This window comes from Hydractinia symbiolongicarpus, chromosome 10 (assembly GCF_029227915.1).
Source record: "Hydractinia symbiolongicarpus strain clone_291-10 chromosome 10, HSymV2.1, whole genome shotgun sequence".
NCBI classification, from domain to species: domain Eukaryota; kingdom Metazoa; phylum Cnidaria; class Hydrozoa; order Anthoathecata; family Hydractiniidae; genus Hydractinia; species Hydractinia symbiolongicarpus.
In genome coordinates, this window is record NC_079884.1 from 25,339,606 (window position 1) to 25,367,416 (window position 27,811).

Consider the following 27,811-nt stretch of genomic DNA (forward strand, 5'->3'; position numbering starts at 1 on the left):
ATGACTTTTGTGAACAAGCTTTCTATGCGGACGCATCATCATAACCAGCGTTTTGCTAATTTATGCATGGCATCACAACCGAAACGTTTCAGTCTAAATAATACCGCGCCACGTAGGCTAACCTCAATGTCGTTTCCAGAGCTTAGGTCCTCTTTTCTAGATTTTGAAAGAAATGCGATTAGCTTATTCTAGGTAAGTAACGCCCAAAAGATTGAGGCAATTTTTTTAAATTAATGTGTTATGTTTATATCATGACAAAATCATATATATTGTATAAAAATTCAGGCCTTAATTGAAATTTTTATGCAATATATGATTTTGCGTTAATTTAATCTCGAGATTTAAATATTTTAGACAATTCGCGTTAATTGTATCCATATTAGTTTCATTTGCGTTTATTTTCCACGGTGCGTTCTTTTAGCAAACAACGTCCTTTTTGGACAAAAGAACCTCGGAACGAGGTTGTCCGAATTTGCTACAAAATTATCGTGGACCGTGAGAAAATTAAAAAAACAAAAAACAAAATGGCAGCAGAACAACGTGCTCAAGATCCTAACGAAGATGATGGAGGTATTGATGCTGATATCGAGAGTGTTGATGGTACCGTTAGCCTTATTTATATTTAACTTTTGAACATACTGATGTCGAAAAATGCTAGGAAGAAATTAAGAAAGTGTAGCTAGCTAACAGTCTAACATAACATAATCGAAGGTGTCTAACAACGGTTATGTAAAAAGTTAAATCTGCTAAAACTACATACTTGCTTGTCAGAAGTACACCAGGGAAAATAGTATACCAGACATAAGAAGAAATCGTTAAGTCACACAAAAAAGATTATTACAAAATTTCCAGTTTCTAATGCATCATACCAAATTAGGTATTTAGTCTATTGCATACAGCAACTCTCCCAATGCGTAAATGGCCGTGCATGATAACAATGCAGTGTTTCGAATTTAAGAATCGAATATATTTTAAACGGTAACGTAACAGATGTAAACATTGATTTAACTTTGTTAACATTAAGGTTTATTATAACGACATCAACCACTTTGTAGCGTTAAAAACGGTAACAACGGAAAAATTACTTTTTACATTTTATATAAATTTTTCTCTACGATATACACACTGTATTTTATAAGAATTTTTTTTCGTTTCAGCCTTCATGTTCTTAACTTTCCCTGGTGTACTTGCCCATTGCTTTTGAGAAAAAAAGATTCAGTTTGTGAGATATGTAGCTACACAATAAAAAGTTAAATTTCTAATTAAATTTGTGCATCATACAAATTTTTATATTAATCAAGCTTAGACATATTCTTAGGATATTCTGACATATTGTTTACAGTATATTCTTACAAAAAAGTTTTTAACTTTCTTGACAAATACTATCCTCGTGGCCTAAAAATATATAATGCTTCAATAATAATGTTGCTATAGCTATTGGCAAATTCTTTTTATATTTAGAACAAACAATCAAAATTGGACATATTCTTAAGATATTCTTAACTGATCCTGAGTATATTCTTACTAAAAAGAATATGTTCAGGCGCAAGACAAAACATATTTCACCTCATATTTAGGGGAAAGTTTAGCTTTGAAAGTGTAAACGGCTTAAATATCGTTATTCACCTAAATTCATTTCTTTACCAGATAATCTAAACAACACACCTGTTTTTCTTTCGCTTTCTCAGTAGTAGCTAGCGTTCTCTGGATAAAAGTCCAATCAGTTTTCAGTCTTTAAATTTTAGATATATTTGCTTCGGCAAATAATTGCCGAAGTAACTTCGCAATTTTTCAAAATCACTTTGGCAGTCCTTCGGCAGAACAAATGCTGAAGACAATGGTCAAAAGCACTGAAAACCTTCGGCAATTGCCTTGGCAGACTTCGGCACTTTCTTGGAAACTTTTTAAAATGAAAAAAATATAAATATGATGCCAAGCCTTGACGAGTATCAAACATCAACAAATTCAACTGAGTTAATCCTGATGTTTTTGTTTTTCTTGAGAACGATAATACAACCTTACTTGGTCACTCCACCATTTTAAACCGCAGGCCGAACTGAATAAAACTACGGGGCTGACATTAAGTTTCTCAACACAGTGCAGTGAATTGGTTGAAGGGATCGTGTCTATATTTCTGACCACAACATAAACTTTTTTTATTCTTGCTCGACAAGAACAGTTGCTTTGCAACAACAGTTTTGTTTTGTATATTTGAGATTCGAATTACAAGTATATTCGAATGCGATACAACCTTGGTCCCAGAACACAAAAATGGAAAACATAGAAGAAACAAATAAGCTTTAATCTAACCTTATGATGAGAAAACATTGTTTGAAATAACTTTTTTCAGGATTACTTGGAAAAAGAGACAACATCCTTCGCTTCGGTTTTCTTTTTTTCAGTTGATAAACTTTATTCTATGAGAAACGGCGCACACATGGTAAATCGGGGGTAAAATATGTTATTCTATCTATAGATGACTTACTATAAGCTTTGTTTACATTTTTTTCCACAGGCAAAGAGTTTTTCAACCAATCAGATCTTCTAAAAAGAAGTATTAGCCAATTGAATTGCTTTATTTTGCCTGCCAAAAAAATAAAAACAAAAAATTTATTAAGATAGCAAGTCATCTATACCGACCAACGGGGCTTTTAAAACAAAAAAAACAAATAGGAACATTTAAAATAAAATAAAAATTAGTTTTAATAACATAAAAAAGAGTTTTATTTTTTAAAGTAATAAGAAGAGAGAATTAAATGTTTAAATAATAACCCTCTGATTTGCGTTTTTTTAACTTGGTAAATTTTAGCGTAACGCCACATCGTAAGAAAGTGACCCGTGATTTGTGTGACATGGCCTCACTGTGCGCACACACACACAAGGCGTATTAATATATAGATAATATATTGCCAACCTAAACTTGTGCAATCAAATCAGTATAAGAAAAATTAGACATGTCTCTTGTACAAGGGTGCTGCCTTGCTGAAAATACCCATATATATGGACAGGTAAGCTTTCTTTAAGCAAATTGTATTAAACAAATCGTTTTTTGAGAACTCTCTGTCAACAAACGTTCAACAAAATTTGGCTGTGATGCTATCACAGTATATCTTCCATTATTTTTATTGTTAAGGGCCTTGAAATTTTTTTCGGGCCCTTCAGGTTAGCGGGATATTGATTGCAAACCAACATGCAGATCCCAAGTTTGTTAGCAAAAAATTAAGAGGCCTGGGACGAGCAAAAAAGTGTCATTTCGACAAAAAAAATTATGTTAATCAATTCAGCTTTATAATATCTATGCATTGATTAAGTTTGAATGCACACTCCTTAACAGGTCTAAAATTACTGATGAAAGAAAATGTCTAAATTTGCTATTACTGAAATATAACATCATAATTCTGCAGCATAATTAAATCTGAAATTCTTTAAATGTGAGTATCTTAAAAACGAAAAGAGCTTTAAAAAAAGCTATTTACCAAGTTATTAAGCTCTATAATATAAGTCCAACATTATTTTATACCTCGGGTTCCCTTTAAGGCTGGATAGTTAAATTTTCTTTTTAATATTTTTTTTTAGGCTTTTCCATGACCAACGATTGGGCTTTATTTTTAGGGCTCAAATGACTTTATTTAAAGCGCCTAATCCAAGTCAAGTGCATTTTGCAAAGTCAGACCATTCTGTACACTATGTTGGATCACTTCCTTGGTCAAACATTTTGCTAAAGAAAAACACCTTGTAGCTACAGGAAAAAAGTCCTTGTTGGGTATAAAGTAATGATGAAAATAACTGGCAAACACAAATATATATAATGACAATTATGGAATAAATAAACTTTTTCATTCTTTTTTATTTGTTATGTGCAATAAACTAAAAATATGTAAATATGTATATTTTAGGAGACAATAATGTTAAAAATCACGGTATGGTTGCAATGGGAGATATTATTTCGAAAATTCTGGCCAAACCATTACCGGAATCTGTGGTAGGTTATTTTGAACATTTCGAATCATTCTGTGAACATTTTGTTCTTTGCTGCTGACAATTTCTAACGAAACTTCAGCATGCTGCTACTGAGATTTCTTCTGTTCTTCAGCCAGCAATCTTGTCCAAGAGTAAGAAGTCTCAAAAGAGGAAACTGGAAATGAGGGAGGAGCTTTTAATTAAAAAGGTACCAGCTTATCTTCCTACCATTTTATAATCCTCATATTTTTATTGCAGTCAATTTTTTTATTGAAATATGGTACAATGCCTATATATGAAATATATTATGAAAATTGTAGGATAAAGCTGAGGAGCGACTTGAAAAAAGAGAGAAGAACCATGTCTTACCTACACGATCAAACGCACAAAAAGAAGTTCTGCTAAAAAGGATTGCTACAAAAGGAGGTGTGTTTTCATGATTTTATTCAAAAGTTAAAACGATTGCCTTTAAAAACGCCCGAGATTTTTAGGGTTGTTGTTTATTGGAGCCATTTTTAGCTGAGCGTTAAAGCCAAAAATTTGTAGAATTCCATTTTTTTACATACCTATTATCATCATAAATTCATTACTAATAAATTTTTGTCTGCTTTACATCAATAATATCTTCATACTCATGGTCTATACGTCCAACAAATTAAAGACAATGTCCTCATTTTTAGTAGTAATATAGTAAAATTATTTTCTTTAATTTTAAACTTCCTGAATTAGGAAAACTAAAAAAAAACAACTTTTGATTAGGTGTTTATTAAAAATGGGCGTTTATATAGAGATGGGGCGTTTGTTTAAAGCATTTTGGTATAAAAATGATTGTTTTTTTCAGTTGTTAAATTGTTCAATGCTGTAAGTGCACATCAAAAGCTTGTTTCTGAGAAGATGAAGGAAGCGAAAACAGAGGCTAGAAAGTCGAAAGGTACAATTTTTATCTCTGCGAAAATACATCTTCATGAAATTATTAGAGATGACGTAATTTCTAAAATTAATCTTTACAAAATTGAGCCCTTAGCTACAAGATTTTTAAACTTTTTCTCTACTATTTCTTCTTTTTTTACATAGATGATTGTATTAACTTTTTGTACAATCCATCACAAATATGTTGGCATCAGCATGCAAATTTTAAATTTACTTTGTGGCATTTAAGGGGGTATAATTCTGTAATGGAAGAAGTAAATTTTTTTCATTCTTTTCAACCTCTCAAACCCTGTCTAGTGGTGCAAGTTTTCTTTCGAAATTTCATTAGTACATTTAGATGGATTTATATTCTTATATTCTGGTCTTTAATATACCACATTGCAATGTAGTTAGCCCAAAACCATTCGTAGGTACTTTCTAAAGAACCCATAAGAAAATTTTCGTCTTTCGAAGTGGAGAAACGCGCCACGTATGCTCCGACCTTCGGTTTGTTTTTGTTTCTGCTAAATTTTGGAGAAATAAAGGGAATGGAAGTCAATAACTTTGATCGACACATTTCGTAGTTGATAAGAATAATTGTTAGCACCAGATATGAGAAAGTTCAAAGCTACCTTACTTCAATAAGTAGACCTGAAATTGCAAAAAAAACTACAGTTTAAAGTAATTCTTTACAAAAAATATTAAAATGGTCTATTCGCGAAATAACGCAAAAAGATCACGAAAATTATTCTTTGTGCAGCTTTTCACCTTTTTGATTTCGCAAAAATTAAAGCCGCTTTCCAAAGGCGATTTTGACCGCAGTTCTCATTGTTTAACCATGGCCGTCCATAGTTGTGGCTATGTTGTGTATTTTTTTTCTGTTTAGCTGTGGAAACTGTTACGAAGTCAAGTTTTATGGATTTATTAAAAACTAACAAAGATAAAAAGAAATCAGAAGAGGTAAATTAGACATGTGCATAACTACGTCTATGATTTTTTATTTGACACGTTTTTACGTTTTTGTTAGAGGGTATTCGTGATTGATAAATGCTTGGTCGAGAATATTGCATTCGTCTGTAGGGCTTTTTTTGCAGTTTTTAAACCCTTGTATTTCCTTTATCTTTTGTCAAAAGTGCAAGACCCTTATTATATTGATGAATATTTTACGTTCTTCACAGTAAATGCAACAGGTTAATAATTCGCTGACTATACTGACTGCTGACTTCATTAAAATTCCCAAAACTTATATTTTCTCATTTACGAAAAAGAAAACTAACAAAGCCTCCCAAGGCAATAAAAAGCTACTAATTTTTTTTTATATGTAGGAAAATAGCAAGGAAAACGACAAGCAAAATAAGAAATGGGACGTATTGCGTGATGACTTCATGTTGGGTGCATCTATGAAGGACTGGGACAGAACGAACGAAAATGAAGTGCGAGAAGAGAAAGAAGCTTCTGATAGCGAAGATACTTCAGAATAGATTGCATTTATTCAATTAAGAGTAATCGCAAAAAGGAAGGATGCAACAATTTTGGTTGTGGAGTTTGAATAATAACTCTATGGTTTGAAGAAGTATTGCTCTTCACGTAACCTTGAGGAGAGAAAAAGTGTCACAAGAAATCCATCTATCTCACTCAAAGAATATGGAAAAACTGTTAAAACGAGGCTCCTGTAGTGCTTGTTGAAAGAGAACAGTTCAAGTCAGTGTTATATGTTATAGTGTGGATAACATGTAAGAAGTTAAAATATAACTGAAGTAGGGAAATTGACCTGTCTTAGGGTATTTGTGATGTCATTTCTGATCCCGGGACTTCATTTCAAATCCCCGTGACGTCCTTACATTGAAGGAGTTAAGACATTCTATAATTATACCAATTTCGTCGCTTAAGCATTTTTTTTTAATTTGGATTTATGACCCCCGGGTACATTTTGTCCCTCCCCCCAATACACTGGCCAAGAAAGTTCAGGTTTACTATGGTTAAATAAGTATACTGTACGCATATTTTGCCTGTAAACTCTTATTTTCTTCAGGAAACATGTGAACAAGTCGGACAATAAACCCGTGAATTTATTTAATGGGCATTTTGGGAATAAGATATCAATTCACAAAATTCGCAAAAATTTCTGTCACCGAAATACTTTTCAGTGTCAGTATTTACTTAGTTAATCCAGACCTCTTCCCATGCTAAAATTCCAAAATTTTTTAAATAGTGCTCGTTAAAAAGCGCCGAGTAAGAAATTCACGTATCTTTTTTATCCCTTACTGCCGAAAAGCTAGCTGCCACAGTCACATCCTTTTACTTGCGTGAAGATCCATAATGGTTACCACAATTATAAAATGGTCTAATTCATGATATATGGCTTGTCAGTAAACTTAAACAGGACAGCTCTATTAAATCTTAAGTTGAGCATGCAGATCGATTGTACCTTTTATGAACCAGCATTGGCGCCAACAAAAGCCTCATACCATATTGTCATCGTATTTGGATAAAATGAACAAATGTACAGTTATACGTTAGTACATTGAGTTTTTGTTGTCACGAGAATACTGTCGCGCAAGAAACTTCTCGATTAGAACAGGACAAAAAAAAATTTAAAATTTGATATCTGATTTTTTTTCTGTAAAAATATGTCCCGCTCAAGTAAAAACAAAATTTTTCTTATATGAAAGTTAAATAAGCCAACAATTATTCCACTGTTTTTAGCGTTCACAAAAACACTTCCTAAAGTGCTGCCACTTTTTGGTTCTAACAGATGCACCTTGGTAAGTTTGTCTGTTAAGATTGCAATTTTGTCGTGAATATAGTCACTAATTTTCGACATTCACACATTTTCAGATAATGCTGTTATATATAACGTATGACATGTAACTTCTTTTTGTGTTTGTGTGTGAAAATGCACGTTGATAAATAGATCTGTCAAACGACCTGCAGAAAGTTCAATTTTTCCAATAAAAAACCTCTTTTTCTTTGAGATTCTTAGCACCAGTCATCATCTTCATTTGACTCTGGCAAACCGTACATTTCGTATGGACTTTTACCAGACTTTATAGCAAGCGCGATTTGCTGTTTACTTGTAGATGGAGCAGCTGCCTCCTCCTGCGGTGGTTGTTCGTTGTTTACAGAATACGTAGATTGAGACAACCTTTGCGGTGGAGAGTTACGATATGAAAAAAAGTTCGCTAAGTTTGGCGTGGAGAGGTTAAAAGCCCCATTTACGCTTGGTAGTAGCTATAACAAGAAAATATTGAATTGAAAACTACTGTACCTTGGCGACGTGAAAAATAATCGAGTTTTTTATTTACCTCGCTTATATGGAAAGGTGATTTTGTTTTCACAGGTGCCACTACCGGGGGAGGTTCCTCCTCCACTATAGTCTCCTTGTGGACTGCAGAACCATTCCCATTTGACACAACCTAAAAACAACATGGTTAGCTAATACCACTTTAAAACAATAATTTTTGGTAACAGTTTCCAAATCTTAAGGGTGTTATCTCAGGATCTTTCAAGACAGCTATGTTCTGTTTGTTTTCCAACCTCATCCCCAGGGTTTTGTGGCCCCTAAGCCGTTATTACAGAGTGGCCGCTACTAATTTTATCAACAAGGCAAAATGCCCTTTCTGCCAGGTTGGTTTTGTTTCTAAACAGTGTTGGTGCTTTAACTGGTCGTATCAACTCTTACCACAGTTTTCTTCGGAGCAGACTTTTTTAAATGTTTATAATTTTCGTAAATCAGTTTGGCGCAATAGATTTTACCAACTGTCATCTGGTTAGCACCTGTAATAAAATAAAAAGAGGACATATTTTCAGGCTATACCAGACAGGCGTGGATTAGTTCACTAAGAATATATTTGTTATGCAAACATATGCTGGATGCAAAGGTGTTGTGCGAAGCAACATACAGCTCTACACAAAAACTAAGAAATCAACTTGTTTTAGTCAATCTTCCAACCTCTCCACATAAGACAGTTGGTGATGATCTGTTTCATAAGTTCTTGTGTTGATGAAGGAATAACGGCTATTGTAGGTATAACTACTAACTTTAATAATATTTAAACTTTTACCTTGCGGGCGCTTAGGAATCACACGGTCCAGTGTCTTTTTCGTTATATTTGGCCAAACTCGTTTGAGCATCAAACGTAATTCTAAATCGTTGCTATGAAGGTTGTCTAGGAAAAAATCAAGTAAAATTACGGCTATTGTCAAACTTCTGTTCCAAAACATTTAATATTTAAAAGATATATGAACTTTCTACAGTTCTCTCTTCTAATATCTAAGGGAATAGAATATTGTATTATGTTGAGGTATATTCAGGGCGTAGACCATTGGGGAAACCCTCCTTCCACCCACCAAAAAAAATATCAAACACGAAAAAAGTCTACAGGAAACGCAATTGCTTAAACGAAATTTATTGATCTATTTTCGTCTTTATTGATGCAATTTCGTATTGTCCAAAATTCTTATAGTGCTTTTAGCCAGTCTAACGGGTTGAAATCTCTTTTTTTGCTTAGTAGATTCCAACCATGGTAGGGTCTCCTTGGTCACTACATACGAAAAAGTCCCATAAATCGCCACATATGAAGAAGTCCCATACATTTGTAATCTTGCTCCTCCTCCAACTGAAAATCTGTATGTCTCTGATCATGTTTATATTATTTTCATATAATGGTTAAAACATCAGTGGTCCACAGCAATACTAACTTTTCCATGTTCGATTAAAAACAATGCTGAGATGAGGTATATTATCCAGGTACATCACTTTCTCAATGCCTTCTGTTTTATGTTTTTAAAACACTTCAGATCAGGCAATAAATCACTGTCAGTCCTACATTTGCTTGTCGAGGCTTGCATTATTGATGCTCGTAGAATGAAGATTGGTGATACTGTTGCTTAAGGAAAAAATCATGCAGAGGAATATAAAGGAACTTACTCTGTTCCGTCATAATGTTTAAGGCTGTTCTCACTAGCGCGAATAAAGTTGCTGTGAAGTCCACTGTGTTATCTGGATGTAGCGGCATGTTCATTCGAATTAAACGCTACAAAGAAAGACAACACGATACACGAGACTTCAGCTTTGACAAAAATGCATCAAAGAAGAATAAATGATCTTGTGAACCCGCCAGAGTTTATCGAGTGGATAACAACAATAATTTTATTGTGCAATGGAATCAGAAACAGAATAGTATAACCTACCTTATAGGCTACAACTTTTGGACATTTTGTTCCTAAACCAATAGGTGGTGACATCTGACGTAATAGTTGACACACTTCTGTATGTTTAATGCGTCCGCTGAAAAGAAATACTGCATTACAACTGAAGTTTCATTTACATATTTATTTACCCATAATTAGCATGGGAGAAGTTTCTCAAATAGCCACCTTATGTTAATTTTCGCGAAGACTTATTTTCGCGAATTAACCTTTCCAAGAATCCGGAAATTTTCGCAAATACAAGTCAAGTACGCGAAATTCGCAAAAATTAATCAAATTAGAACACTACTTCTCAACCTGTAAATTATTTCCAAGTGAAATTATTTCTTTAGCGTTATTTTAATCGTTTATCAATACGAACAAAAATATAAGATAATACACGTATTTTCGCATGACGTGTTGGGTCTATGACGAGTAAAACAAGATATAAGTAAAACAAATTACTAACGTTGCCCTTGGATCAAACTCCGCCCAAACGCGTATAAACTCATCTAAATGATGTGGACCAAGTATGCTTTCATCTTGAGTTAAGTATCCAAAGTTATCCATAATTACAGCAACGAATAAATTTAACAACTATAAAAAATATATAATAAATATTGAAAGCAACGTTGACGCGACTGCAAACTTTGTTGAAAGAAATTCTTGCTTGAAATAAACTCTCTACTACACACCACACGAAAAGAAACTGTGCTTTTCAATGAGAGCTAATTTCATATATTTATATAAAAAATAAGACTTAAAAAGGGCTAAAATAAAATTAATTATTAAAAAATCATATTTATACTTTTTCAAATGGGTGTAGTTTAACTTTTTTTTTCACAATTTAAGAGCATGACCTGAGAGCTTAACCAGCCTTGATTAATGCGCGGGTTAATTTAAGCGTTTTTACACACGCCGTTTATTTTCGTAAAATTATATCGTTCGTCTTAATCACGTGATTTTTTTCGCGCTGACTATTCGAAATTAAATAGTGTATATGCTGTTGTATACAATGGTGGACAGATCAATGTTTTGCTTTTTTTCCTTGAAAAGATATTCTCTCTCTTTTCAAAAATTGTTCTGCTGTGTTAAAATCAAGAAAGAAATAGCTAAATAATACTTACCAGAAAAGAGCAAAAGAATATAAAAGAGATAAAATAAGCGTAAGTGAAATTATTTCCACAATAAGCTGCTCCAACAGAAGCTGGTAGACTTCTATCACATTCGGCATTATTTCCGCACGCTAACATGATGTTATGCCAGTTTTCACCAGTGGCTGACCTAAATCGAGCATATCAAGTGTAGTAGTAATCCATGGTCAGACTTACTAGTTCCAAAGCATATATAAGTAGGTCTTTGACATTTATCTAACTTAAAACTCGATTTGTTTCAGGCTTGGTAATGGTTTTTTTAATATTATAGGTACCCTTGTGGAAAATCTGATATACCTTGTGGCCGTCTCAATGTAAGTAGTTTCCAGATAATTTTTTATATCATTTATCCTTTCATTCTCGTCTTCGGAATGTCTTTTTTGTTGTTTTTTTAGGAAAATTAGCAATAGAAATCCAAAATTTCCAAAGAAGAATCTATTTAATCAATCCATTATTTTTCCAGATCTTAAATGTTAGAAACAAAAGAGAAAGAACTAATTTCTACCTAAATAAAACTTGCATGGCTGGGAAAAATGCTCGAAAATTATTTTGGCGATTAATTTGTGCCCATGGTTCTTCTTCTGAATCGATTCTTATTAACGAAAACATCTAAAGAAAATTATGATGATATAATCAACGGTACATCTTCAGATTTTTTTTCGTGTGTTAATACTTATGACGTCACTCACCTGCATTCCAATAATTGCGTAGATAAAAAATAGTAAAAATATAAGCATGCCAACATAGGGTAATGCCTAAAATGAGAAACGAAATAGTTTAGTGAGCTCTTGCAGTGACGAATAATGTGTTAAGTCTCCCTTTAAGTAAAAACATCTTAGCACTAAAATTTCCTTTGGAATGACTTTAGGAAGGTGATTGTTAACCAACAGATTCCAACAAAAATTGTTACTTACCCTAATGATATTAGCATCACGGGTTGAAATAGTTACATTTTGCCGGTAATAATCTTAGACATTAATTTGCAGGTAGTTTTGCGAATTTAGTCAAAATCTGAGAAGAGCGCGAAAATTGTTACCTGTGAATATTAGTGGCATTTCGTTAGTATGCTTGCACACCAAAGTGATTTCAAAAACTCACGATTTTACAAATTGTAGACTCCATTTCATGTATAACACAAAAAAATACCACATCTTTAACGTCCTTGTTACAAACCCACAAAACATTTGATTACTTACCTTGAACGATTGTAGAAAGGTCCATAGAAGAATTCTTATTGTATATCCTCTTCGCAGAAGCTTTATTAAGCGCGCTGCACGAAACAACCGGAACAAACTCGGATCAAATGGGATAGTGCCTTGTTGCTAAGGAATAAAAAAGTAATTCAGAACTTTAGATGTAGAATTTAAATGAAATGGCCACACCAGATTAGTATGTGGTGTTTTTTTCCACGGGAAAATTTTCAGTATTTTCAGTTAAATTCTACCAAAAAACTAGTACAAATTTCCTTATTGACTGCTTAACCACGTCCTTCACAATTCCTAAGTATTCTATTTGGTTATAGTAGTTTAAACCAGGTACAGAACATTTGATGAACAATAAGCTGTAGTTCAATAAGTTGTTTTCTGAATTACCAGAACATAGCCAGGACTAATGGACACGCGGTATAATGTCAGTAACTCAAACCGACGATTACTTAAACTCGCAAGTTCAATTGCGCAAACATATTTGCTAACTCGAATGTCCTAGAATCTAACATTCGCGAACTGGGAGTATTGTCAAAGGTCTGATAAAGATTCTAGCTATCTGGAGACCTCCGTTGTAATCAAGTTATGAAATACATACAAGGGTTTTTGAAAAGACAAAGTCTAGCAAACTTCCAAGTACAATGATGAAATCAAACACATTCCAACCATCTCGGAAGTAATTCTAAAAAAGTTGATCAAAAGTAACATGATTACATTAGAGATGACAGTAAGTGCTACACCTAACAAATCATATCTGGCGATTTTCACACCAACTTTATCCAGGTCCAGTAAGATTAAAAAATTACAACTCACATGTCTGAGTGCGAATAACTTCAACATGAATTCACCAGTGAAGAGAAACGTAAAGATAACATTTACTACGTCCAAATAAGCTTCGTATTCCTTTGGTTGATCATCAAACTAAAAATTAAATAAATAAACTAATGGAAAATTTATTACGTTGTGTCTGCACCAAATGCACTTTCATAACGAACATTGGGTTAAAATATCCTTAGTTTGAGGAATGAATTTGAGATATGGCATCTAAAAAACATGTAATTGGGTTTGTTTTCGTTAAATTTACATTTGAACGTTCAAGCTTCCTTGCACTTATTCATTAAACATCTATATAATACTTGTATAGCTACGTTTTTTAGTCACGCAAAATGGTACCGCAAGTAGCGAGACGCACGCAGCGCGGTATAAGACGCACGCAATGCGGTATAAAATATCCTTAGTTTGAGGAATCAATTTTAGATATGGTATCTTAAAAACATGTATTTGGGTTTGTTTTTGTTAAATTTACATTTAAACGTTCAAGCTTTCTTGCACTTATTCATTAAACATCTATATAATACTTGTATAGCTACGTCTTTTAGTCACGCAAAATGGTACCGCAATGCGGTATAAGAAGGATGGGCGAACCCGTTAATTTTTCCACCGGCCACCGACTAGTTTAATAACGAATTACACTAAATTGACACGTGAGAGCTCAACATCACCTACCTTTAACATTAGAATAAGCGTGTTTCCAGAAATTAACAACATGATAAAGTATTCAAATGGAACTGAATCAACAAATTGCCACACTTTGTATTGCAGACTGTTTGGGTTTTCTGGCATAAAACGTTCGGCTGGTTTGGCTTCCATCGCAATATGTAAGCACCCTCTCTAAAAAAGGTGTTATACAGAATACATACTGTGCGAATAATTTACATTGTGATAGACACACTTCGTGCAAGAGCGCACATTTAAAGCATTGTATTCAGTTTATGTTAGTTAGATGTTGACATAATGCGTCGTAGAAATCTTTGCTTCATAAAGAAATAGCCTAATAATTGGCGCAGTTATATAAACATATCTTATAATACTCAGATTTAAGAAAATGAAAGATTTTTGTTTCATTTACAAGCCAACTCGCATGTATATGGTCAAATTCTCCCCATATTTGCAGCTTAAAGGCTGTTCCCCATTACAGTGTTCAAGGCTGCAGCTCCATTGTTTAAACGTCGACGCTCAGGATTTACAGATTCCATTATAATAAAGATGACGTCTATTTCAGCAAATTTTTATTACACATGTACACCACAGAAAAGGAAAAGCGTCCTTTATCGTATTAAGCGCTGCCGGAAGTCATCAAAAAGTTGAAAAAATTTGCAAAAACGCCAAACTTCCTGTGATGACCCCGGGTATATTAACACTAACCTGGTTTCTGTCCAATTCACTATCTCCTTCTTCCGCTTCGCCCTGTTCTTGAAATGTCAGAATAATCAAAGCAACAAAGATGTTAAGAAAGAAAAAGGAGAAGATGACAACGAAGAATATGAAGAAAAGAGCAACTTGAATTTGATTGTTAAGGACTGGACCTTGATCGATATCCGTACTATCGATGGCGTTGAACATCACACTAAATAAGAAAAACGAGAAGATACAATATTATAAGTCCGAAAAAAAATTTGGTAGAATTTTTGTTAATGTTTTCGTCAAACATACTTAGGCCATCCTTCTCCTGTTGAGGAAGTAAACAATGTCACCAACGCTTTGAAAACATTGTCGAAATTAAATTCCCTGTTCTTCCATTCTCGAGTTCTTTCCTAGTAGAATACAAAACAAAGAAATTTTTAGCATTCAGAAAGATATAAATGTGTGAGAGTAAAGTTAAAGTACTCACAACAGGGTTGTGGAAATCATTGTCTTTGAACGTGATATATTGTCCTCTAAACAGGAAACGTCACATCTTACAGACAATGGCTTTGTTCTTTGTCAAGTACAACTAGTGACACTTCGAAGCACGTTTAAAGTAGAGACCATAAATAAAATAATCTGGTTGATTTTCTAAATTTGGTCATTTCGCTTTGTAGTTTTATAAAATATATCACTTAAAACAATGTAAAGTCTTACTGGCAGCTTTCTTCGTCCATTTTAGATGGATCCGTGCAGTAGTTAAACTTTCCCTACAAAAATAAATAAGAAAAAAAGTTAAAAACGTACACCGAATAAATTTCACCTTAAGCATTTGCTGGTATGATTTGACCAAAACTACAGATTTCTGGAAGCATGGAAATATTAAATAGATCTAGAGAAGCTGAACGCTGTCTCCCTAAGGCAATAACAAACTTTGTCCCAAATTCTCTAGCTAAAGTTGGTTTGGTTTAGTCAGTGGTATCATCTAAGTTAGATACTTACTGAAAACAGTTGAACTCCCATCACGGAGAAGATAAACAGAAACTGAATCGTAATGACCAGAATATTAATGACATTTTTTAAAGAATACACCATGCATTGAAAAACTGCCTAAAAACGAAAGTGAAATCAGGTTCTATAATTTCAATTAACAGGACTACAACCTTGAGTCCAGGTTTTTTTTATCTTTCCGATAATCGAGACTAGAAAGAGAAAAAGTAGCCCTGGGTAAGTTAAGAAAATAATTTAAAATTACCTTTAATTTTTTCGTTTTATTGATAGCTTTTAAAGGTCGTAACACTCTCAACACACGCAGTACTTTTATCACTCGTTTTGAATCTGCGGATGATGAATCGTCTTGACTGAAAAAATTCAACATGTAAATGTACCCTTAGAATGTAAGAAAGTTATATATTAGGGAATGAAGTATCTACACGAATATGTTGCGATTTGATACACGTCCTTGTACTGCTAAATCTTAGGATATGCAGTTACAACTCTCTTTCATGGACCCTATGGAAATTTGTGTCGTAAAAGAAAAGGATTTAGCCCAAAGTTTTATCCGTACTAACAACACTAAGTGTTTCTATAACAAGATGATTTGTAGGAAGAAAATGTGAGCGAAAGATTTTAACTATATTTTAAATTAAAGATAACAAAAATACTGTTTTCTAAAAACAGAAAATTGCTTTAAGATGAGAAGTTGTACCTGAGGACAAGTGAAGCGATGGAGCAACTGACAACCAAGGCGTCAATAAAATTCCATGCATCACGAAAATATGAATCTTTATGTAATATAACTCCATAATTTATAACCTAATATAAAAAGCATTAAAAGAAAATTCTAACTCTAACCGGTGTGTAACATATGCACGGAAGCACAGAAGATTGGGAACTAAGTAATAGATATTGTAAAGATATTGCTATAAGGCAAATCTGTATAAGACATGTACCGTTATGTACAAGTGTGTCAGCACACACTCTAAAAATGTTATCAAGAACACACACAACTTGGTACATAATCAATGCCCTAGGTTAACGACTTTTTTTCAGGATATATATCGTTTCTTGGTTTGAGGATAAAATGTACGAAAAACGGTACAGACCTGGAATCGAGGTTGATATAACAACACAAGAAAAACTTTCGTTCATAATCAAGAAAAAAACACCACTTACTTTTAAAACTACTTCTAACGTAAATATCGACGTAAAAATATAATCACAATTTCTTAAGACCTATAAAACACAAAAACAAGAATTAAAATTGACACTTGTAGCTTCTACACGCTTTTTAGAACCAGTAAAATCGGACTTAACGAGCCGGGTTGTTTTATTTTTTGAACCTCATTTCAGTCTGATTTGTTCTTAATAGTAAGAAATTTCAGAATTAATCATCATTTTGTTTTTATCTATAGACTTTTTTCTTAAAGTATTCTGGTGTCTTTTTTGTTGCTGATCGCAAGCTCTGTAATTGTGTTCATGAACAATTGAGCTGAGAGGGAATTGCAGGGAATTACACTTCCTAGGTTGTACTTATTTTTTACACAACTTAGGCTCGATTTGTTCTTAGTTTTAGAAACAATGATTTATATCACTGTTTTTATAGCCTAAAGTTGTTTATATTTTTTTCTCATTTTTCCCACAAATCTTGGTTCTTATAAAATTGTTCTTATAAAAGAGCGCGTATGATGTTAACTAATAAAATGTTTAGCAAGATCTTGCATCGATTAAAAAAGACATAGGCGTAATTCGACAATTATTCAATGGCTTACCTTGTTTAGTGTCACGTGACGACCAGTAGTATCCTCCATGGCAAGGAACATACTACTTATTAAAATAAAAGCTAAAATGGTGTTGTCGAAATATTTGGACGATACAATTCGATGCACAAAAATGCGAATTCTAAACAAAAAATTTGGGTGAGTGAGTCCATAAAAACAATCTTACGGCAACAAAAAAGAATCCTAAAGAATGTCTGACTGGCATGGAGAAAAGGATGGGAAAGCTTTTAACACTTTGATAGGTAACATATGAGAAACGAAAATAAAGAAGAGGATAATAAGTTTTGAAAACGTTTATTGTTAATTGCAATATTTTTATAAACACAAAATAAAAAAATGTGAAAAAACACACATAATTAGAAGAAATTTTATATTACTTACGGATTTCCAGGAAAGCATACGAAAAGTGTATTGACTTGCAACATGCCACTTCCGTCATCACCTTTAATATTTCCTGTCATTCTACCTGGATTTTTCAAATTCTTTATCCAGTTTTGACCTGGAAGTGCATGCCCACCTAAAAACACCACAAAGGTAGCCACTAAGGAACATTTTTTATCTTGTGTTGTATCAGGAAAAAAATCCCGATTAATATGCTAATTTTACTAATTATTTTAGTCACGTGCTTATTAAATGTGTATTATATAGTCAACGTTTAACAGTAATTTCATAATTTAATTTTTATATAATTTTACAAATATAATCTCAAATAATTTAAAACCATGATCAAACTAACCACGATATAATAATTGTAATTTCTACCTTCTATGGGAACTCTTTCAAATTCGCTTATAACAACCCCATTTCTGTCCTAAAAAAGATATTTAATCAGTTAAAGCCCATATTCCAACAGTCAGAAGACTCCGTGTGGAATGGAGTCTTTTGGCTAGCAGAATGGTGCGCCAATAATCAAAAGGAAAAATTGATTCTATGTTTATTGGGCAGACATTTTTGTAATTCTATTAAAATTTAAATGCACAAGTATATAAACGCATACCCTTGATAGATCGTACCCTCTTCCTTCTCTACAAAAAGAAAAATAAATACGAGGTTACATTAAACGATGGTATGTTGTGCAGAACTCTATTCACAGAAGAAACTGCTATAATATATAGCAGTTTATATTTTGATATGCATTTTGTAGGTAACGCCAACCTCAATAAAGGGACGTTCTTAATCCTCTTGTGATCATAAGACGGCAAACAACGCCCCTTTTCATTGGTCTAACACATAGAAAAAAATCTTGAAGATGTAACGTGACAGTTGAAACATGTCAACATGATCAATAGGTACTTCTTGTTATTTACTGTTTATTAATGAATCAAGTATATGTTACGGGATTGTGATAAACTCGGGGATTATGCATATTAACTGGTTTTTACCATAATAGCAATAACCCTAACCCTTATACATAAACACCCCATGAATATAAATCATTTCCAATTGATTATATTCGCCGTAGCATATACAATAACAACGGAAATAGAATTAACGTTATTTACATTGCTGTAGATTTTGGTGCATATTTCTCTTTAATTTCTTTTTTATGTTCCTCTCTTTTCTTTTCGGCAGCTTTTTCGTCTTCCCCTAGTTCCTGTGCGTTTGTTAGATTGTCAACAGCAATGGCGAGAAAGACATTCAATAAAGTATCTAGAACAGTATTAAGGAAAAATGTGGTATAATTTCATAACGTATCTTTGTTCTGTCTGATCTAATGGTTAATATTTATTTTTTATGCTGATATTTTGGAGACAGTAAAATAACCATTTAGTTGTATTCTAAACTACTATCATATTTTTAAGAGTCCTTAATGAAAGTTATTCTTTTGGATATGTAGAAAATTTTAATGTCACCCCCGATGCACAAGGACCTGCATTCGCCGGCCAGGCATGATAAAAAAATGCATTACGTAAGTATACATTTTATTCTATGTACCGTCATATTTGAGCTGCCATATCCAATGGACCTATTTCGTTGGTTAAATTTAAGATTTTTAAATGATGACGAATATTTCAGGAGAGATAAAAAAAAAATAAAAAAAGGATACAATTTCCGAACACAACAAGCGTGACGAAATATAAGGAGATGGTTAATCCTTTTGCTGATTTGGGACCACCATATGCAAAAATTCCTTCATACATAACCTGATTCCAATCTTCTCCAGTTAAAATCTAAAAGATATATATTTATTTATATATGCATTTTAATGTTTATTGTTTTTGATTTGAAAAAAAATATTGGATAACCAAGATTACCTGAAATACTGTCAACATAGCATTTCCAAAATCATCAAAGTTCGAACGTGGGGGTTGAACTCGGTGTGCAAAACTAAAAAAAAGATGGAATCAAAACTTATGTTGCGTTAAGTTTACAAACAAAAATGTCATTTCCGAAATTTTAATGCATCCTGAGCTACAGTTTTTATCTTGAATTTTTTAGGGGGTTGATAAGCTTCCCATAAAGTAATCTGGTTCTGTTGTCAAATGGTCAGATTAACCCCGATAGATGGATTGAACTTGATCTCTCGTTAAAATATAAAGTGGCTAGAATAAACTTGATGAAATCTTGAAAGGTTAGATGACCCAATTCTCATACAAGCTAATTTAACAAGATTTTTACTTATTCAGCGAGCTTATTGCAAGCGTTCCGCGTCAGAAAGTCAGATCAATCTTGTTCTCAGGGTTCTTTTTCGCTTTCTGATATAAGGATAGTGCGAAACGCCAGTATATCAAAAAGCGCAAAAGAAGCTCTGCGGATGAGATTTAATCTTAGATGCATTTGCAATTAAATCTTAATGCTTAACATTGCAACCTCGAACCCAGGGCGTGTAGCGTATGAGGTTGCTTAACATTGGTATATTTTAATCGATTTTAGATTCGCCTAAAGTAAAAGAAAACGATGACTCACTTACCCTCCACCAAACAACTGCATGCCAAGTAAAGCGAAGATGAGAATGAAGAGGAAGAGAAGAAACAGCAGACTAATGATTGATTTCATACTGTTCAATAACGATGTAATCAGATTTTTTAGTGAGCTCCAGTATCTATAGAAGAAAAGTCGAGCATCATATATAGTTAAGTTACGTTATCGAGAACAATTTTCGTCGGGAAAAACAAAGATTGCTATTTTTTTATCATTCTTTTTAATCCGGACATTCATATTTCTTTGTGAGTGGATGAAAGTTTTATCACTAATAGCAAAAATAATCCTCATTTGTTACATTTCAGAAGCTATCGTACATTCGGTGCGGAATATTATTTGTCAGAGAATAAATTTGGCAGGATGAAATATTCTTATTCTTTACATCGGGAAATATTTTTTTCTTCCGATAGGGTAGGGATTGTTCTCTTTGTAGTATAGTAACACATGTGAAGTATTTTTTTACCTTGTAAATTTGAACAGTCGCAGCAGACGCAGTGCACGAAGAACTGAAATACCCATGCTGATTCCATAGATTTTTGAAACTATCAACTCAAAAACACCAGCCGTTACTACCTTAAAATAGAAAAGACTTGGTGCACTTGCTACACAAACATACTTAACCAAGGAGGTCAAAATCAACGAACAAAAAATCAGATTAAAATTGGCCTATTTTTTTGTGAGCTAGGTGTGACCTATTTTGACCAATCAAATCAAAACAAAAAATCATGCTTTGGTCCATTTTGGTTCCTGGGGTCTCTTGCGTCAAGCCACAGGGCAGCCTAAGAAATCATAACAAAAAATATTTACCACGCTGTCAAACTTATTGAATTTTGATCGGAAGTAAGTTCTTGCTCCCAACCCATAAAGTTTCAAACACATCTCAATCAAGAAAAACGATAGAAACACCAATTCAGATATATCTATGGAGGAAAAAAATAATAAATAAAAAAACAAATTACCTGCGGCTTTTCAATTTCATACCTTAATCAGAGTGACAATTTTAAAGGAGGCATTCTGCAGAAAGACTATATATATTTACCTTGGAGATCTGTCAGCCATTTCGGCTGCCGGTAATGTTGCGCAGCAACTGAAATAGTGTTTAGAAACACACATGCTATCACTAACCAATAGAATGCGGCATGGTTAACAATTTTTCGTATTCTGATTCGAAAACGACGATTTTTACGATGGAACTTTTCTTTCCAAGTTTCCCTGTGAAATTAAGTAAGAAAAAAGTAGTTATAGTGACGAAGTAGGGGTCTGGAAATTTGGCTGTCGAATGGTCAATTTTTTTGACCAAGCAACAGTTCACAAATAAACAGAAAATATGAAAGTATACAAGGAAATATAATAAAAGGCAATAATAGAGGAACCATTTAACAAACAAAATTCACATGTAAACCAATCCAATAGACTTAATGGTCAGCAGGGAAAACTCGTGTCCTCATCAAAACGATGATGTCATAGCACAACTGCTAACGTCAGCAAGTTTTTATCTCACCAAACAATTCCTTTTTTGTTATCTAAATTCCTGCTTAAGCCATCCAAAATATTTGATACAGAAGAAAGCCTGGTATAACCAGGGTTTAAAGTTGCTTTTTAATTCATTACGTAAATATAACAAAGTCACTCACTGTTGTTCCATCGAATCTGTAATATTCAAACGAAATGCTTTTCCAGCTGCATTTCTAGTCAACACACTCGTCATACCAACACTCCCAGTTTCAGTCTTCTTTCTCGTTCTCGATCTTCCTAAAAAAATGTTACGTGCGCTGAAAGGTTTATAAAGTCTGTCGTAACTATAGCGTAGTTATAGCTAATACTTTTATATTGAATTTAGGCGTTCTACGTCGATTTTGAAATATGACTAATGCAATATAAAGTTATTGGACAAACAGAAAAATAGCGCTCGATCATGTGATCGATATAAGGCAATAAAAACATTACATTGCCAGGTACTAAAGGGCCTTAGAACACAAGTGAATTTTAACGGTAAATGTTTGGTAAAAGGTATTATTGAATACTGTCGTAATGAAGAGAGAGGATACATGATTAATGTGTTTCTCATGTACAAAAAGAGTTACTTTTTTTACAAAATTTTAAACAAAATTATTGCGAAAAAACCCTGTCATACTTTGACCTGTTTCCTCATCTTCCTCTTTTACAAGAACTTGTTCTGCTGCATCAATCCAATCAATATAACCAGCCAAAGCTCGATCTGTTTGTTGGCCTTGCCGTAGCAATAAAAAGGCTTGTCTATTTTCAACACGTTCTCTTTCCTTTCCAAATTCCCTTAAAATAATATTTATTTACTTAACAAAAATTTCATATATTCTAAACCATCAAATGAAAAGAGTAGTATAGAAACATTTCAAACTCTAACAATATATTTGCATATACATACATACCCACTGAGAACACCCAGCACGAGATTCAACATGAATTGTGCACCAATGATATTTAAGGAGTAATAATAGATCCATAACAGATAGCCATGCAAATCATAAACATCAAATGTCTAAACAATATCGAAAAAGATTTAGTCTAAACTTAAAATCTCTTGACACTTAATTCATTGAAAAACATTTCTGCAAGAGAACGTTACATTTGCCCGAGAAATGGTTGATCTTGCGTTTTTAGAAAATTCATGGAGAAGTTTTGAAAGAATGCTTATCTTGTTATTTTCAGATAATGGATACTTTGTCAGTAATTATTCAAATGTGACTTGAAAATTTCATTTTTTGTTCCTTCTTTGGGCTGCATCACAATGCTTTTCTCCGACCTCTACAACCCCGGTGATAGGCTAAAATGCTCAATAAATAAAAAAATAAACGAGTGCGACACGATTTAGAATAGACACTTACATAATACATCGTATCCGTCCATCCTTCACAAGTGATACAAGTAAACACAGTTAACATACTAAGTAGCATGTTATCAAAACTAATTATACCAAACGCTGGTCCTTCCCAGTGTTCACGACACTCAGCATTATCGTCACATTGGAAGCCATTCTCGCCACAAAGTTGGGGCTCACCGCCTTGAAATTCTACATGAAAACAACGTGATAGACGAGTGGCAGCTTTTCTTTTCATTTGCCATTATGCTTTAAGTGATCGTCTAGTGTCTTTCTCAATAGACTTTTTTTTAGCTGGATATGTTTTTAAAAATTTATGTCTTCGCTATTTTCGAATTTAAAAAAGTATTCCAGATTTAATCTTATACCAGTTCAAATGCTAACTGTCATTTTGAAAGAACATGTAAAAATCGAGTTTGTTTATGGATTTTTTTCATAACAAAACATGAATTTACATGCTAATTTAAATCTAACTCTGTTTTTAATACACAATGCTCTCTTGTTTGCCTCAAATTAACTTTTAAGTTATTTCTAAGAACCAGGGAGTTGAGTCTGGTGCTGTAATAGGTTGTAGCAAAAGAAAATAACATGCGCCTTGTTTCCAAATAGGGTTAAAATACGACATGAACCGTTTCAGTTTGTTCAACACTGTAATATTTTCATTTTTAGGACCTGATATTGATACTGGCATAAAAGAATACTGAAAGTTTTAATCTTACCTGTCGAATTTTTAAGAAAACAAACACTATGAAACAATCCATTAAGAAATTCTAAACCAATAATTGAATAGATGACAATCACGAAACCAACCAACAAACAAATTTGTAGCAAGGGAGCCATTGCTCGCATGATAGATTTAATGACCACCTGTAAACCTTGAAAAAAATTAAAAATGAGCCGTGTATTTCGCCCGAAATGTTGCCTGTAACTTTAGTTGGGTTCTATTTTGTTATTGAGATTAAGTAAAATTATCCTGTCTGCATCAATCACATTATACTAGGAATACTTGCACACACTTAAGCAAATAAATCTACGTCTTTAATATAAACATGGTTCTTACAGGTTTTTTAAAGGATAAAACTATTTGACTGTTTTCTAGAGAAAATCTTGCAAGAATTACCTTGACCTATACTAGGCCTCAAATTAAAATTACTTATGTTGATAACGTACAGTCACACAATAATGCGGAAAGGGGGGGGGGTGATTAAACTATTCAGGACTACAGCAGGTCTAACTTACTTGGTATGCCAGAAACTAATTTTAATGGTCTCAGCACTCTTCCTGCTCGTAGAGCTTTCAAAGAGCTGGCATCGATGTTCAATCCAAGCATAGGTAAACTCATTATGCTAAATTGAACAAGGTAAAATTCTGTTAATTTGAAATTTTATCCCTGTTTATATGAAAGAATTGGATTAAAAAAATGTTAGGTAGGTCTGAAGACCTGTATATAATCAAAGATAGTGAAAAAAACTAAACACGGTTTATTAATAAGACTGCATTGTCCATTTTAAATGCTATTGTTGCTCGCTAAAATATAATTTAATTTAATTTGATGTTTATTTTGACTGATTTAGTTCTGATGACGACAAAACCGTTAAAAGGAAATTTACAGCTAGTATATATTTTACACTGTCTCTTGGTTTAAGTTATTCACTAACAACCAGAAAGAAAAAAAAAGAAGAGGGAAAAATTAAATATAGTTTTGAACAATAAAAGGAAAATATGTGTAGCAGATATGCTCACAAAACAGCTGTTGCATTTCTGTACCTTCTGTAAACAGACAAGCCGGTGAGTTTTTTATCATTGCTTATCACGTTATGGTCAAATAAAAAACACGTTTTGAGGTGTTATGTTGTTAAGAGCGAAATACACAACGCAAAACAAACTTTTAAAACATCAACTTTATTTATTGCTTTTGGTAATTCTCCCGCTAGACCATCGTAATTCCTGAAACATTTCCCTATAAAATTTACATAGGAAAAGAAAATGCCGTAATGAAATAGCAATCTTATACATAGCCCGCTCATCTTGAAACTGACAGATTGATGACGTCATCGGAATATTTTTATCCCCGATATTTCTTTAATCGTTTTTCGAAAATATATGATGCCATATGTATTTTTTAATCAGTATTTCAAACTATTACTGGCCTTGAAGATCTTCCTTTTAATATGCATATTCCCACGAGCTCGCGAAGAAGCAAAGCGAAAGGAGGATTTTTCTGATTAATCTTTACAGAACATATAGACAAATTTGCGAAAAAATTGTTCGTATATGATGACGTCGTCAGAAATCATAAAATCGAATACTTTCAAGTGTTTGCTTGTCTAAGTGGATTCTATCACGGAATTTGTAACTAGTCTTTAATAATTTACGTAAATAATTTAACACAAAAGAAATCTTTAATTGAGCGTACAATCTTCACTATTTGAATCAACCGCTATTTCAGGATTCAAATGCTATTCAAAAGTTTTTAAAAAGCGAATTTCTTTTTAAACTTCCATATCTCATTGCGTGATGTAAAAACATGGCACAGTAATAAAAAATAAGTAATAATGAAAGTAATTGGATAAATTATTAATTAGATTCACAACAATTTTTACCCTACCCTGTGACAACAACTATGAAGTCGAGCACATTCCATGATGCTCGAAGATAAGAACCCGGATGTAATATAAAACCCTGCGTGACTATTTTCAAAATGGCTTCCACGACGAAGATTGCAAGTAGATACAATTCCGCTTTTTCCTATAACATCAAAATATAAATAATGGGGTTAATTATTAATTATATCAATGGTAAGAAAAGGATATAGGAGTTCTAATATAAAATATAAACAACCTTTAAACGCTATAAGGTAAAAAACATATTCTTTATGAAATATAAATATTGTTGAAGCAAGAAGAAGAAGAAGAAGAAGAAGAAGAAGAAGAAGAAGAAGAAGAAGAAGAAGAAGAAGAAGAAGAAGAAGAAGAAGAAGAAGAAGAAGAAGAAGAAGAAGAAGAAGAAGAAGAAGAAGAAGAAGAAGAAGAAGAAGAAGAAGAAGAAGAAGAAGAAGAAGAAGAAGAAGAAGAAGAAGAAGAAGAAGAAGAAGAAGAAGAAGAAGAAGAAGAAGAAGAAGAAGAAGAAGAAGAAGAAGAAGAAGAAGAAGAAGAAGAAGAAGAAGAAGAAGAAGAAGAAGAAGAAGAAGAAGAAGAAGAAGAAGAAGAATAGGAAAGGGGCTCACCAATTGTAGATTCAACTTCGATTTATCATGATGTGGTAGTGGAGTGTTGAGTGCTAGTAATACACAGTTTACAGCAATGGTTGCAAGAATAAAGTGATCAAATGGCTGGAAAAACACATGTTAAGGATAACGATAACACTGACACAAAAAATGTATGCATAAGTAGTAAGCATAATGTTGTTACAAACATCTACCCCACACTATATTACGTAGTCTACCCCAAGTCTATACAACGAGTACGAAAACATAAAAAAGTAATGTCGGCTTTCTAAATGTCAAAAGAAAATCAAAAATATATTTTTGCTAAATATTTATGCACAGCAGAAGCTCTGAAGTCAGTTTAAAATTTTAAAGACAATTTTGTCTTCTATCTGAACGCTTTATATCTTGACTCTGCATTAGCAGCTTCTGCAATCCTAAACTTAATTTGTGTATGATACGTTTAGGCGTTAAACTGGTTTATACTTTGCAGGCTAAGGGCTACAAATATGCTACCTTATTAGATACATGTGCTACTTAACAGTCGCGACAGAGTATGGAAACCAGGGCTTTTATCGCCCAGAAGATTGGATTAGGGCGACATGTGAAAGGCATCAGAAATTATAATAGTCTGAACATTTCCAACTTGGCAACTAGAAATAGCTTTTGTAAAACATTGGAAAGTTTAAAATGCGTCTATCTAATTTAAAACTATGGTTTAAAAAAGATCATTTCATAGAAATATTTTGTTTAAGATTACAGATATAAAAGAAGAAATATTAGATACCGCGTAAGGTGAACTACAATCCAAGAAAAACTAAAAATAAAATTTTGTGTGTGTGTATTTAACCACGCTACACAAAAATGAAATAATGTGTGTCTTTTCTTTTATGCTACTTGGCCTAACTCTCAAGTTTATTGAATCCCTGTTACCGACATAAAATGTTTATTTTCTGACACAAAGCTACTTAAATTAGAAAACTTTCTTTTTCTTCTTTCACCCTCAAAGTAAGTAACCATCTTTTCATGAAAAGGATACCTTAGACTCGCTTACTGCTCGACATAATCTTCTAACAGGATTTGATTCACCGAATATAAACAAACTAGTGTAACTTTTTCGTTCTGGTCCTGTTATTTTCTGTAATGAAGAAGCTTTTGACTGACTTCCCGTCATTGACACTGCTGTTGACTGTCGTCTGATATCTCTTTGCGACATAATTATTATATTCGTCTAATTATTTATAATGTATCTTGTTATATTTTTGACTTCAAGTAGTCCAAGGACTCTTCTTTTTCACTTTTTTCTTATATTCTTCCAAGGTTTTCATTTGCGTGGAATGTTTTGGATATTCTTCATACGGAAAATGTGATTATAACCCCAACGAATAAAAAAGAAGTTTCCACTTCGCACATCTATTCCCTTTATTTGACTTTTTTTACAAATT

General features: G+C 33.0%; 2 protein-coding genes across 2 annotated transcripts; one reads left to right on the plus strand and one right to left on the minus strand.

The window, feature by feature from the left end:
- Positions 1-7,796, plus strand: LOC130613008 (RRP15-like protein). Its single transcript, XM_057434333.1, has 8 exons — positions 1-146; positions 422-600; positions 3,897-3,982; positions 4,094-4,168; positions 4,281-4,386; positions 4,802-4,891; positions 5,756-5,829; positions 6,195-7,796. Exons 1-8 carry the CDS (start codon positions 1-3, stop codon positions 6,348-6,350), a joined length of 912 nt encoding a protein of 303 aa, XP_057290316.1. The 3' UTR covers positions 6,351-7,796.
- Positions 7,463-27,811, minus strand: LOC130613286 (voltage-dependent N-type calcium channel subunit alpha-1B-like). The gene is made up of 42 exons (XM_057434635.1): positions 27,406-27,811; positions 26,388-26,492; positions 25,770-25,909; positions 24,401-24,507; positions 23,881-24,036; positions 23,169-23,353; positions 22,713-22,822; positions 22,439-22,596; positions 21,939-22,056; positions 21,344-21,516; positions 21,112-21,224; positions 20,768-20,877; positions 20,294-20,425; positions 19,638-19,710; positions 19,430-19,553; positions 18,885-19,032; positions 18,380-18,407; positions 18,145-18,193; positions 17,764-17,899; positions 17,374-17,503; positions 16,778-16,837; positions 16,311-16,417; positions 15,858-15,963; positions 15,605-15,712; positions 15,320-15,372; positions 15,090-15,135; positions 14,912-15,012; positions 14,624-14,825; positions 13,925-14,089; positions 13,232-13,339; positions 13,017-13,100; positions 12,410-12,535; positions 11,903-11,968; positions 11,719-11,822; positions 11,187-11,343; positions 10,529-10,656; positions 10,063-10,159; positions 9,800-9,905; positions 8,934-9,038; positions 8,552-8,646; positions 8,175-8,285; positions 7,463-8,100 (listed from the first exon to the last, which is right to left on the minus strand). Exons 1-42 carry the CDS (start codon positions 27,580-27,582, stop codon positions 7,849-7,851), a joined length of 4,959 nt encoding a protein of 1,652 aa, XP_057290618.1. The 5' UTR covers positions 27,583-27,811; the 3' UTR covers positions 7,463-7,848.

Bases quoted from the DNA above. Each gene is read 5' to 3' on its own strand.
- LOC130613008 (XM_057434333.1), top strand. From the start codon at position 1: ATGACTTTTGTGAACAAGCTTTCTATGCGGACGCATCATCATAACCAG. The intron at 147-421 runs GTCCTCTTTTCT...GCGTTCTTTTAG, and splicing joins ATGTCGTTTCCAGAGCTTAG to CAAACAACGTCCTTTTTGGA. The intron at 3,983-4,093 runs GTAGGTTATTTT...TCTGTTCTTCAG, and splicing joins AACCATTACCGGAATCTGTG to CCAGCAATCTTGTCCAAGAG.
- LOC130613286 (XM_057434635.1), bottom strand. From the start codon at position 27,582: ATGTCGCAAAGAGATATCAGACGACAGTCAACAGCAGTGTCAATGACG. The intron at 22,057-22,438 runs GTATGACAGGGT...ACATTTTTTTAG, and splicing joins AGATGAGGAAACAGGTCAAA to GAAGATCGAGAACGAGAAAG. The intron at 13,340-13,924 runs GTAGGTGATGTT...TTTAATTTTTAG, and splicing joins CGCTTATTCTAATGTTAAAG to TTTGATGATCAACCAAAGGA.